Here is a 12,085-nt window from a genome sequence, read left to right on the forward strand (position 1 = left end):
TCTCTTTTTTGGAGATTTAGGTATTCCTTCTAAAGATGCGGGGGAAGAGACACTGGCTTATCTGGATTCGTCAGGTATGCCGAGTTATAGCTGGCAGGCTCCGAAGTCGTTACAAGTGCCACCGCTTAGCGAAGGAAAGACGCGGCGATGCAGAGCTGAAGAGACAAAAGAAACAATCGACTGATATAAAGTGCAAGTTCCAATGTTAAATGATGTACCTAATGACAATATAGGGCTGAGTTGACAATTATTTGACAAATTCTGACTCTATCCCTACAACCGACATTGGGAAGAATCTTTTCCTGATAATGTCGTTTATAATTGTTCAGGTTGAATTAAACTATAGCGAAGAAACTATCTTTCCGGATTGATGGTATCGGGAATCTGGTATGAGAACGTTGGAAAGGGATGAGACGTAAATGTTCTGGAATGTGTATATATAAAGTACATGTACTTAAAAAGTTAGGTTGTTCATCTTCGGCTTTACAAGCTTCCAGTTTCCCCATGATTCGTGTATTAGGTTGTACGTTGCTTTCTTTGAGCATATGCAGCATGCAGTTGAGGTCATGTGGCCGATGGAATGAAACGGGGTTGTATCTTAACTATTTCTTCTAATAGTATATGACTTGGTTGTGAATAACAACCTCGGGTACCGACCAACCTGTTATATATATCAACTATAGTATCTTTCACCCTCTTCCATATTCTCCTTGAATACTAACAACGCTAGGTAAATCACTTTAACATGGAACTTTATGGGTACGGATGTGACGGTACCTAGCTTAAGTAGTGCTGTACGCTGCGATGCACCAACTTCCAATGACGGTACCTCAGGTAACATCGCTTATTGTCGGCAGGTAAGAGTACCGAGATACCAATCATTTAGGAATGGGTCTTTGTTAATAACAATGGGGGCCCCGAATTCGATTCGGATGCGTGAGACAATCTTTTCATAGTCAGACTTAGGTACCTAACCTAACGTACAGGTAGGTATGTTCTAAAAAGTGACACGATAACAGTGGCGTCTAAGACCATGAAATGCGGCTCTGCGTGAAGCAGCTTGGCAAACAACAAACTATATCAGACGCGTTAACTGGGTGTTCATGATTTTCTTTCGCCATAGGCAAACATCAAATTATGAACCATTTCGTCAGGATTGATGCACCATTCACATACCGAGAAAAACAAAATATGTGATTCTAAGGCCAATACATACCAAGGTACTGATGGACAGACTGTATAGGTACCTGGTATCCAACCTATGGGTTAGTAATGGTTAATGAATACAAGCATCCGATATGAGAAAATAAAAAGGGGAAATTCTGCAATATACCCATGCAAACATGCATAGAGGGGATGTTGAATTTCGACTGCCGTACATCGTCGATTTACGAAAACCATAACACCTACCTATCCTAGCTACCCCAGGCTGTATAGTGCCCCTGGAAGGTCTACGTTACCACCAGGCGAGGTCATCTGGCGAATCAAAGAAAGGCGATCCATCCCCAGAATACATCGGTAGTCTTCGGTAGCTGTAATTGGCTAAATTGGCGCCGCTCTTCGAGACCAAGCTCTTTGGGGGCCCTTGTGGTCAATGCAGAAAACACCGAAAGAGGTGGGACGATTACCTATTCTATTAAATGTACGGTAAGCGTAACTTGAACTACTCCAAGCTGGATGTGAAAAAGATAAACCACTTTCCTCTTTGTCTGTCTCTTCCTGTCTCCCTGTCTCTCTCTCTCTGTGGCTTCAACATCTGATCAAATTATGTGGCTGCTTAGGTGAGGTCTATAGCAAATAGTTCCACCCTGGTGTTCTTCGTCCTACGTTGGCGGACTCACGACAAGATTAGTCTAACCAGCAGCAAGGAAAAGACCAAGAAAAGCAAAGGTTGAGACGTAAGACAACGCCCACGGGAATCCTATCAATCTAGAAAGGTCTCAGTGAATACCTAAATGACCAGACAAAATGGTGACTCAATTAAGGCGCTGGATTTGGCCGAGGGGTTCGATCCTTGTCAGAGGTCCCCCCGTAAGTCCCTATTGGGCAAGTAGTTATCTGGAGGTAACAGGGTATTAAGGTAGGAAAGAGTGGCAATACACCTGGAAACAATCGAATATGCAAGGAACCGTAACAATAATAAATAATAAAAAGAAGCTCGTATGCGACTTCTTGTCGAGTTGGCAGACACACGCCTTCTTTCTTTTAATCCTAGGGGAAAATCAAGCTTTCTCAAAAGCTCTTGTACTAAACATAACTCCTATAATACCTCTTACCCTAAACACCTACTTCCCCTATTTCATAAATCATATTCTAAGTTGCGTATGTCTCTGAGTATAATGGGGCAGACACCGAGCACTCCGCTTTCCGACTGTCTCAACGCCGTCTGTAATGGCCGCAACGACTGCGTCGCGTTTCCCGATCATCCGCTTTACCAAGCATCTTGGGTGAACCGATATAACCTCGAGATCCCGGTGGAGCCGATTGCGGTGACGAGGCCGGACAACGCCCAAGATGTGTCGGGTTTTATCAAGTGCGCCGTCGCGAACAACATCAAGGTTCAGCCAAAATCCGGCGGTCATTCCTATGCGTAAGCGTGCCGCGAACTATCGCATACTTGTTTGTCGTGTTTCGGCTTTACTGATAGAGATACAGGAATTATGGTACGCACCACACCAAAACTGAAAATAGAACTTGCGCTGCTGCGTTGTGAAGATCGGAGCTAATGCATAAGCAACAGGTCTCGGAGGACAAGATGGTGAACTTGTTATCGACCTCGTAAATCTTCAGAACTTCTCCATGGACACCAACACGTGGCAAGCTTCCATCGGTGGGGGTACTAGGCTTTCCGATGTGACCACTAAGCTTCATAACAACGGCAAGCGTGCCATATCCCACGGAACGTGTCCCGGCGTTGGTATTGGTGGACATGCTACTATTGTAAGTGTATTCTAGTCCAGTTATTTTTGAGTATGAGAGAGTTCTTGCTGATAATGCTGCTGCAAGGGTGGACTTGGACCTTCGTCACGTATGTGGGGATCATGTCTCGATCACGTTATCGAAGTTGAAGTAGTTACCGCAGATGGCTCTATTAAAAGAGCTAGCGAGAAGGAGAATAGTGATCTCTTCTTCGTGAGTATCTGATTTAAGAATCTAACTTGGATGGCACTCGCTCATATCAACAATAGGCATTAAAAGGAGCAGGCGCAGGTTTCGGTGTCATCACAGAGTTCGTCGTCAAGACGCACCCCGAACCTGGTAACGTCGTGCAGTACTCATTCTCACTAACCTTCTCTAAGCCCACCGACTTGATACCTGTCTACCAACAATGGCAGGACCTTATCTCGGATCCTAACTTAGACCGACGATTCGGTACTGAATTTGTGATGCATGAGCTTGGTGCTGTCATCACTGCCACGTTTTACGGAACAGAAGATGAGTGGAAAGCTACTGGCATTCCCGACAAGATTCCTGTTGGAAATGTATCGGTAGTTGTCGACGACTGGTTAGCCGTGATCGCGCAACAGGCCGAGGATGCCGCCCTCTGGCTTTCGGAACTCCATGTCGCATTCGCTGCTAAGAGTTTAGCTTTTCGTCGAGATGAATTGCTATCTCCGGATACGATCTCTAAGCTGATGAAATACATCGAGGACGCGAAACGAGGCACACTTATTTGGTTCCTGATCTTCGATGCTAGCGGCGGTGCTGTTAGCGACATTCCAATGAATGCGACCGCATACTCCCACCGAGACAAGGTCCTGTTTGCTCAGGGATACGGAATCGGTATTACTACCGTGAACCAGGACACGAAGGACTTCATGAACGGCATCATGACCACAATCAAGAGCGGTTCTGCGCAGACTTTGACAACATACCCCGGATACGTCGATCCATCGTTAACAGATGCTCAGGCATCGTATTGGGGCCCGAACCTAGATGCTTTAGGAGTTATCAAATCGAAGTGGGACCCAAATGATTTGTTCCACAACCCGCAGAGCGTGAGGCCGGCAGAGACTGATTAGGAGTCAAAGGGGACGAGGAGGTTTTGGCATTGATACCGCCTTTTTTTTCTTTGTCAATAATTTGATAGTACCTACCTTCTTTACATAGGTACCTACATAAGATATCTTAATTTGCCATGTTTTTCCTCGAGCTTCTACTCCTGTTTATTGCTGTAATTGTTCCGGATAATGTTGTCCGTTGATCGATTAGACAGCACGTTACAATGACTCTATTTAGTGAAGTTTTTCGCGGAGATCGTCAAGAAGATCATCACGCGAGCATCTGGTATCAGAGACTTGTAAGACTATCGAGACTCGGTTCGTCGGCAAGTCCGACATTCGCGCCGCCATCGTCCCTAAAGATCTCGTGGAACCCGAATGCGTCGTGTAAATATTTGTCATGATACGACCGAAGAAGTATGCCGTTGAAAAAATCTGCCACTCGAAGCCAAGGATGGCGTTATATGAGTAGGTAGGCTATAATATGAGCCCCCCTAGCTGAGGCGACTCGGCGAAAGATGCAGCCCAAGCCTTGCCCAGCCTCTTGGTTTTTTGCAGTTATTGCAGGCGGGATGCCATCCGCACATACATGCACGACATCCCGTCGGGTCGCATTAGTCCTTTTTTAGCCGGAGATCCTGAGCAAACCAAGTGTTGGAATCTAAGACAAACGACCTTCCAATTTCTAGCACATTCGAATAACCTCAAAACAGCCCACAGCTCTCCCTCTGGGGTGTATATATCAAGCGGGAATTTGTCGGTCGGATAAGTGTGCCGGTTGCTCGATGTCGACATTGGAATCCACCACCCGTGCCGTTCCGCCCGCGATAGACGGGCTCGGATGGTTGTACATGACATGTGCACGCCGTGTCACTCACTATTCAACTTCGGAGTAGCGGTCTGATATTAATATTTGATGTCAGCAGTGCTATTGACTGAGATGATTCGTTTTATAAGTCAGTAATGAATAACACAGAGTACTGATGTTGGTACGATACTGTACCTATCACACGTATGACAACTGGTGCTTGTGGCGCTTCGACATGCGATGGACGGACAGGTACCTACTTACTGGGTAGGTAGCTGACACAACCGGATGAGGTTTACCAAGTTGGACACCGTCACTGCCGACGATGCGAGAATACAACGCACGAGGTCGGCGTTATCTACTTGGCCAAGATACGCATCATCGCTTGTGGCTAATATGCCGTCCAAAAGGGTTCCCTCGCCGAGTCACGATGTGAATAAGCTATTTCTCCATCGCGAGATATGGCCGTGATAGCCGTACGTGCGGCATGCACATCCAGTACATAGTAACACTAGTTGTGTGTATACACAGGTCAATATGCGTGTTTCAAGATAATGCTTCAACAGACAAAACTCGGGGGTACAATGGTATTCATGAAGCTAAGAGGGACATCCAGATGCGACACTACAATTACCGAACGGGAAGCGTCCGTCTCTATGATCTACATGTGGGCCTGTATGTCTTGGACACAATCTTGGATAGAAAAGAGTGAGGGATAAAGGAATAAATACCTACATATTTGTACTCTGTAGAGGGCATTGGCAATGGGGAGATTGGCATGGATTTTTTTTTAATGGCAGTGGATGGTGTTCATTCGAACCGAATATATTCAAGCGTTGTTTTTAAATTATCAAACCAAATGTTGGTTACTTTACTTTACCTCTTACCAAGAAAATTAAAAGATTAACATGTAGATCTCCCCTATGTAGAGGCTATGTTAGTACATGCATCTTCGGCAGAGTTAAGTATGTTTAAGATTGAAAAAATTAGACGTCATGCAAGCATGACATTGGGAGCAAAAATGCACTTACAAGGCCATTTTCACATGGCAAGTTGTGTTGTAGAGCGTAATGGTGTATACATCAAGGTGACCCCGTAGACTCATGCAACCTCTCGACATTAAGTCGCCACCCATTTATATCGCTGAGAAGAAGAAAAAAACCAATTGAACCTGTTCATTCGCTCCCGTTATATTGTAACCGCCGCTACTGGAAAACTGCTTAATATACACATGCCAGCCAAGAAACAACTCATCATCAGTCTGTCGCATTGCACAATCGTTAAGCGAAGACTTTCTATAGAGCGGAATCGCATAGCCTCAAGGTGTTACACAGGCACAAATGAAAAGGGGGTAAAGACAGCTCGGGAGTTCCGCCGCGTCGTCAACGGGCATGTCCGCCCATCTATTTTTGCACCGGGATGTCCAAAAGATGCTTCCCAGCGTTTAGTAGCGCTGCTTGGCATACAGGGTTCCTTATCTCTATCATATAGCTGAGGATCTATGTGTTATCCATTTATAGTTACCCGACGATTGCTTCGTTCGAGCCCAACGCATCTTTTCCTATTGCGGTAATGGTGTAAGCAATACGTTTCGAGTTTTAAGATCGGAACCTCTCCGTGGTCTTGGTACGGCGTCGGACCTGGCGCAGTGGTCATGTTAAGCAATGGCAATCTCTTGACCAGTCTCATGCTCGCCAAGTATCGCGACCTCGATGATTACGAATGTCAGGTACTGAAACTTGGAATTGCTATTGGCCATATAACCAAACGGGAACCTGGAAAGAAACGTGCTGTACAGGATACTGGCATATAGTTGGATAAGATTAAAGGCCAAGAAACACAATGGCAATTTTGAGCTGGTATTGCCGCCGATCGGTGCGCCCCTTCGACTTCCATCCTATCCGTGGTCCTTCTGCGGAGCGCTCAGTCTCGGCACTCAACAACAATTTCAACTCGCACATACCATGTGAGAGCTTAAGACGGTTCCATTATGGAGTAACACTCTGGGCAACCCCAAGACGTCTTTGCGGCAAGCGAAATACGGCTAAGTTGAAGAATTGATGACCGTGATGGCCGATATCGAAACAGCGTACAGATCCATTATCAAGATGCATCAACGAACGAAGATGATGGAAAGCGCCAAGATCTATGCACTCACACTTCGTTAAGAGCGGGCCAAGACTTGACGCCTCAAGCCTGTATACCCGAAATAAGGAAGACTGGCGATGTCGAGCGTTACCACCAATGCTGTGGCAGTTGAGTGTTCCTAAGAGCGCATGGAACCAACCGTCCTCGTGAGGTTTAAGCTTGCGAGTGTAGCCGTCGACAGTGCCGTATTGCCGGGCAGAGTTGTTTTGTTCAAGTTGCTCAAGGAACGATTGTTCAACGGATTTACGGCAGGAAAGTGTCCAAGGCTCCGATTGATAGATTGTCTTGAGATGCAACGCCAACTCCCAAACCCCGATGCAAGGTACACGCCAGAACTTATCACCGACGAGGTTCTGCCAAGATGCTCTTTGAACGGAAGACCATCCGCGCGCGGACTAGAGAGAGAGAGAGAGTACCTATGCACAGGGTGTATACCAACTGTGTCAACTGTATCAACACACAAACGATGGGGACAGACCTGCACAAATTTGTTTACCTGCAGGTGATCCACAACACCAAGACTTTCTAACGGGAAGAGGGTACCTAGTAACCGGTTTCTGATACAAGAAGTCTTCGCAGTAATCCCGACCTTGTCATCAACCTCCCCACCGACATCGTGGACGAGCGAAGGCAGCAAAGAGCGGAACGGATCGCACTAATCGGTGAGCCCATCGACACGCCGGCTGGCTTGAAGCCCAAAAGGCGGCGCCATGAGCTTCTACGAGCACGCCACCTACCATTTCGAGAAGGCCAGAATCGCAAAGGTGTGGAGCATCGTCGACTGGGTTATCCAACGTAGCTAAGATGTCAAATTAACGTTCTGTATTTCGTATTATAGGTAAGAGGAAAAAAAAAAAAAAAGACCCGCATCCTTTCCAAATTCCAATCTCATGATGGATTGGGTGCCCCGGGGGAGCACAACGCTCCATAACCATACTATACCGTCCTCAACACCGGTGCTATACAAGATGTTGGATATACACATCGTACACAGTACACGCACACAGTATAACAACAACAACAACATAACGGTACACAATACCATCTAATACAATACACAGTCAGTTAAATTCAACAGTATCATACATACCATACCATAGTTAGTACCATAGTTAGTAGATGGGGAGAAAGAAGCATGAAGTTTGGGAAGATAAAAATATCCGTTTCGTGTCTCAAGAAGTCGCTCCGAGATCCATATTGTCTGTTTCGCATGTGAAAAGCTCCCTAGCTTCGAACTTCAAAAGGGAAAAGATAAGACAGGGGTAATCCCTGGTGACGACAGCGGCGCGGCTTTGACATCTGGGCTTGCAGGCGTTGCATGCCCGGGGATCCACATGGCTAATGCCTCTGTGATTTTAACCTGGGCCTCTGAGCCTGGCCTTCTCTAAACCTAGCCGCTTCCTTGTAACTCTACTTGTAACCCCTGCTGGCATGTAAGAGCTTGTTTGGATGAGCCTGGGCCTAGCAAGTGCCGGGCGAGGCGTTTCTTCAATAGCGTTGGAACCCGATAACGCTACAGTACATAGTAGGTACTACTATCGAAGGGACAAGAAATAAATAAAAAAATGAGCCCTGGTCTTGGCTTTGTTCACCCGCCCATTGGGTTTGCGCGTTCTGCTGCGCTAGTGCCAAATAGTGTTCACTACGTTAGGTATATCATGTATATCACTATCTGTCATATTTTTTGCTCTGCCACAAAACAACGAAAACGATGCTGAGCTGATTCGAAGACTTTGCCACATCGCACAACACAAAGAAGTGAATGGAATAGAGACGGGACAGAAGAAGAAAAAAAAGAAAAAAGACATATTACTTGTCAGCGTTGGCATTGTAAATTTCGCCGAATTCACCGACGAACCATATTTTTTCATATTTTTTTCTATGCGATATCGTCTTGGCCTGCCGGATCTTTTCGGGTGGCTTTACCCCCTCCCCCTTCCGCCATTTTTCAAGCCCCCCCTTTCCCTACTCTCTTCTGCTTGTACATACATAGTACGTACCTCTATACCTATTGTACCCCCACTGCGCCGACAAGCCAAGAACGCCAAGTCAGGAACGCCAAGCGGTGATATCTATCTTCCCGTTGTTGAGGCTCATGCCAGGTAAGCAGACTAGGGCAGGTCTGATACCTCAAAGACCTTAATTTGCTGCTTGGAAGACTTTGATAGAGAGAGAGAGAGAGGCGGCCCACCGGGCTCAAATCATCCATGGATTTTACACGCTACACGTTTGACGTTGCGCGGTAAGAAACAATTTACTACTACCTAGACCTAGGTACGGGTGGTTAGGTACCTACTTTATAGCAAGGATGACGTTGTTGCGACCCAATAGAGTCGCGTCTTGGTGCCATGAGGCTCCATGGGCGATCTTTGCGCCAAGTCGCTGCCTTGTCTTGACTAATAACCAAACGAGATATCTGAACGAAATTTTGTTTCTCCTTTTACTTCGACTCCTTACCCGTTGCAGATGATAAAAGCTAGACCTGGCATAGCTTCTATTTTTGAAGTCATCGTCGTTTCCCCGTAATATGTGAGTGGAGTTTGTGGAGGGAAGTGTTTAGGAACGTTTACTATGTACACTCTATTTTTTTTTTCTCTTCTCTGATGTGTACCTGTGTCTGATGTAGTGTACCGTAGTTCATCGCACCTTCGTCTGATAGCTGCAGGGTGTACAAAACCTTGGGAAAGCAAGTCACTTATTTCCATCCATACCTGGGTAGGTGGGTTAGTTAGATTGAATCTCAAATACCAAGACTTGTATAACTCTATACGTCGGAGGTGCACGGATAAAGTGGCTGTGGATCCCGTAGACATGTCTTGTCGGGCAGCGTTGAAGATCACAATGGGAAGCTCGGTCGTAGACGGCCGGCCTTCATTCGACGATCAACTTTATCGAGACCCTGCCGTGCGATTCAGGCCCTGGGAAAGCCCATCATCTACCATCCTTAGTTGTTTCCTACCTGTTTCCTACTTCCAGATGTCTTCTGGTTTCTTGGCTCGACCCAGCAAGGGTGGCTGTAGTACCCATTACTCATAAAGGACTCGTAATTGCCCAGTCACTCCGCTTCATACCCAAGAGCTTCTCCATTTGGGTGACATTTTAGTTTTTCATTTCTTCTGACGAGGCCGGTACTCTGTTATCTTATTTCCTTTTTATTCTCCTATATTTCCTTGCAACTTTCCGTTTTTCCTCTGGTCTGGTTCATCTGTTTTTTTGTTTTATCTGTACAGCTTCCTTTTTTTTCTCTTCTTTCTCCGTCGCCTCCTCGACACGGAACTATTTGTGTGGATTTTGTTTTTTTCCTTTTTTTTCATAACATAAAATAACATAACAATGGAGCCCACACCGACGGGTGGTCTCTTTTCTCGGGAGACACTCTCGTATCCAGGCTCATCAGCACCAACCTTCACATTACCCACCTCGGACCCGGCGGCGGGACAGTTACCCGTAGGCGAGAAGAGGTATAGTGGACATAATGAGCATAATGAACAACGACCGGAGACACAAGCCAGTTCGACTGCCAACTCTATACTGGAGAGCAAGGAAAACAACGGTGGCGACTTAGAGCATGGTGTCCATGACCACGGAAAGGATCATGTCGATATTTACGATCCAAACCGTCCGAAGCTGGGGATCCGTCAGCGAATGCATCACTTCACATGGGCTTGGTTTACGTTAACCATGAGTACTGGCGGGTTATCACTTCTCATCTTTGCCCAGACTCACCAATTCCCTGGGCTTAGACAGATCGGTTTATTCGTATATATCGCCAACCTTATCCTATTCACAACGTTAACCTTTGCTATGCTATCGCGGTTCTTCCTTCACCATGGCGACTTTTACAGATCTCTGTCTCACCCTCGGGAAGGCTTCTTCTTTCCGACGTACTTCCTATCCATCGCTACTATCATCACCAGCACGCAGCGGTACGCAATCCCGGATAACGATACGCCACTCGTGTGGGCTATTCAGCTAGCTTTCTGGGGCTATGTCGTCATTACTCTGATAGTGGCTATTGGGCAATATAGCTTCGTGTTTGCGGCTCACAACTTCGGCTTACAGACGATGATGCCAACATGGATTCTCCCGATTTTCCCTATCATGCTGTCGGGAACTATCGCCTCGGTCATTTCTGACACTCAACCTGAAATCTCGGCTATACCCATCGTGATCGCTGGTATGAGCTGTCAAGGATTGGGACTTTTCGTTGCGATTATGATGTACGCTCATATGATTGGACGCCTGATGTCAGCCGGTACGTGGTTCGATTTATTCCAAAACTCGCCCAATGATGATATAAAAAAAGTTCTAACAAGGAAACAGGTCTTCCTAACCGTGAGCACCGACCTGGTCTATTCATGAACGTGGGACCCCCGGCTTTCACAGCGCTCGCGTTTATAGGTATGGCGAATGGCCTTCCCGATACCTTCGATAGGGAGATGGACGGGTTCATCGACGTACACTTGATTAGGACTTTTGCTCTGATCGGAGCCATCTTCCTCTGGGCGCTATCTCTCTGGTGGTTCGGTATCGCATTGGTTGCTGTGATAAGCTCCCCCCCTAAATATTTCCACTTGGGATGGTGGGCGATGGTCTTCCCCAACACCGGTTTCATCTTGGCAACTATTTCGATATCAAACGAGTTCGGGAACGAGTCGGTGAAATGGGTCACGACGGGTATGTCTATCTGCTTGTTGGCCACGTACCTCTTCGTTCTCTACAGTCATGTGAGGGCGGTAATTGTTCAGGACATTATGTACCCTGGACGGGATGAGGATGTCGAAGATCACTAAAAAAGCAAAAAACGCAATTCAGCAATTACAATTATTTTTATTTTTTTCAGAAGAGGCAAGGAAAAGGATGCTATACCAATGACCGTATGATGTTCTTTTTCCTCTTTTCACACTCGGTACACTCTCCCTTTAAACGATATTTCTCTCCTATTACATAGATTCAACTGGTGTCCGGGCGGGCGCTAGTTTTGGTCGGACACCTAAAACAATTGGCTGGTTTTCCTTTTGGCATTTGAGATATCCCTAGCATATTAGAGAGGCTTGGTTCCTTGGTTTAATCGCCCTATCAATATAAGGGGGCGAGCAAGGACCGAGTCTGTATTTTCGCATAATAC

The 12,085-nt window shown here is 46.3% G+C and overlaps 2 protein-coding genes across 2 annotated transcripts; both read left to right on the forward strand.

Moving 5' to 3' along the window:
* Window positions 1-2,339: 2,339 nt before the first annotated feature.
* Window positions 2,340-4,022, forward strand: F4812DRAFT_458008 (putative glucooligosaccharide oxidase; the record flags this gene model as incomplete). The annotated part of the gene is made up of 5 exons (XM_047937278.1): window positions 2,340-2,590; window positions 2,656-2,663; window positions 2,741-2,940; window positions 3,007-3,132; window positions 3,189-4,022. 5 exons carry the CDS (start codon window positions 2,340-2,342, stop codon window positions 4,020-4,022), a joined length of 1,419 nt encoding a protein of 472 aa, XP_047791784.1.
* A 6,268-nt stretch (window positions 4,023-10,290) lies between these two features.
* F4812DRAFT_458009 (malic acid transport protein) lies at window positions 10,291-11,750 on the forward strand (the record flags this gene model as incomplete). Its single annotated transcript, XM_047937279.1, has 2 exons — window positions 10,291-11,212; window positions 11,281-11,750. The coding sequence occupies 2 exons, from the start codon at window positions 10,291-10,293 to the stop codon at window positions 11,748-11,750; spliced, it is 1,392 nt and encodes a 463-aa protein (XP_047791785.1).
* Window positions 11,751-12,085: the final 335 nt, after the last annotated feature.

The sequence above is a fragment of the Daldinia caldariorum genome (genome assembly GCF_022478825.1).
Source record: "Daldinia caldariorum strain CBS 122874 unplaced genomic scaffold F4812scaffold_5, whole genome shotgun sequence".
NCBI lineage: Eukaryota > Fungi > Ascomycota > Sordariomycetes > Xylariales > Hypoxylaceae > Daldinia > Daldinia caldariorum.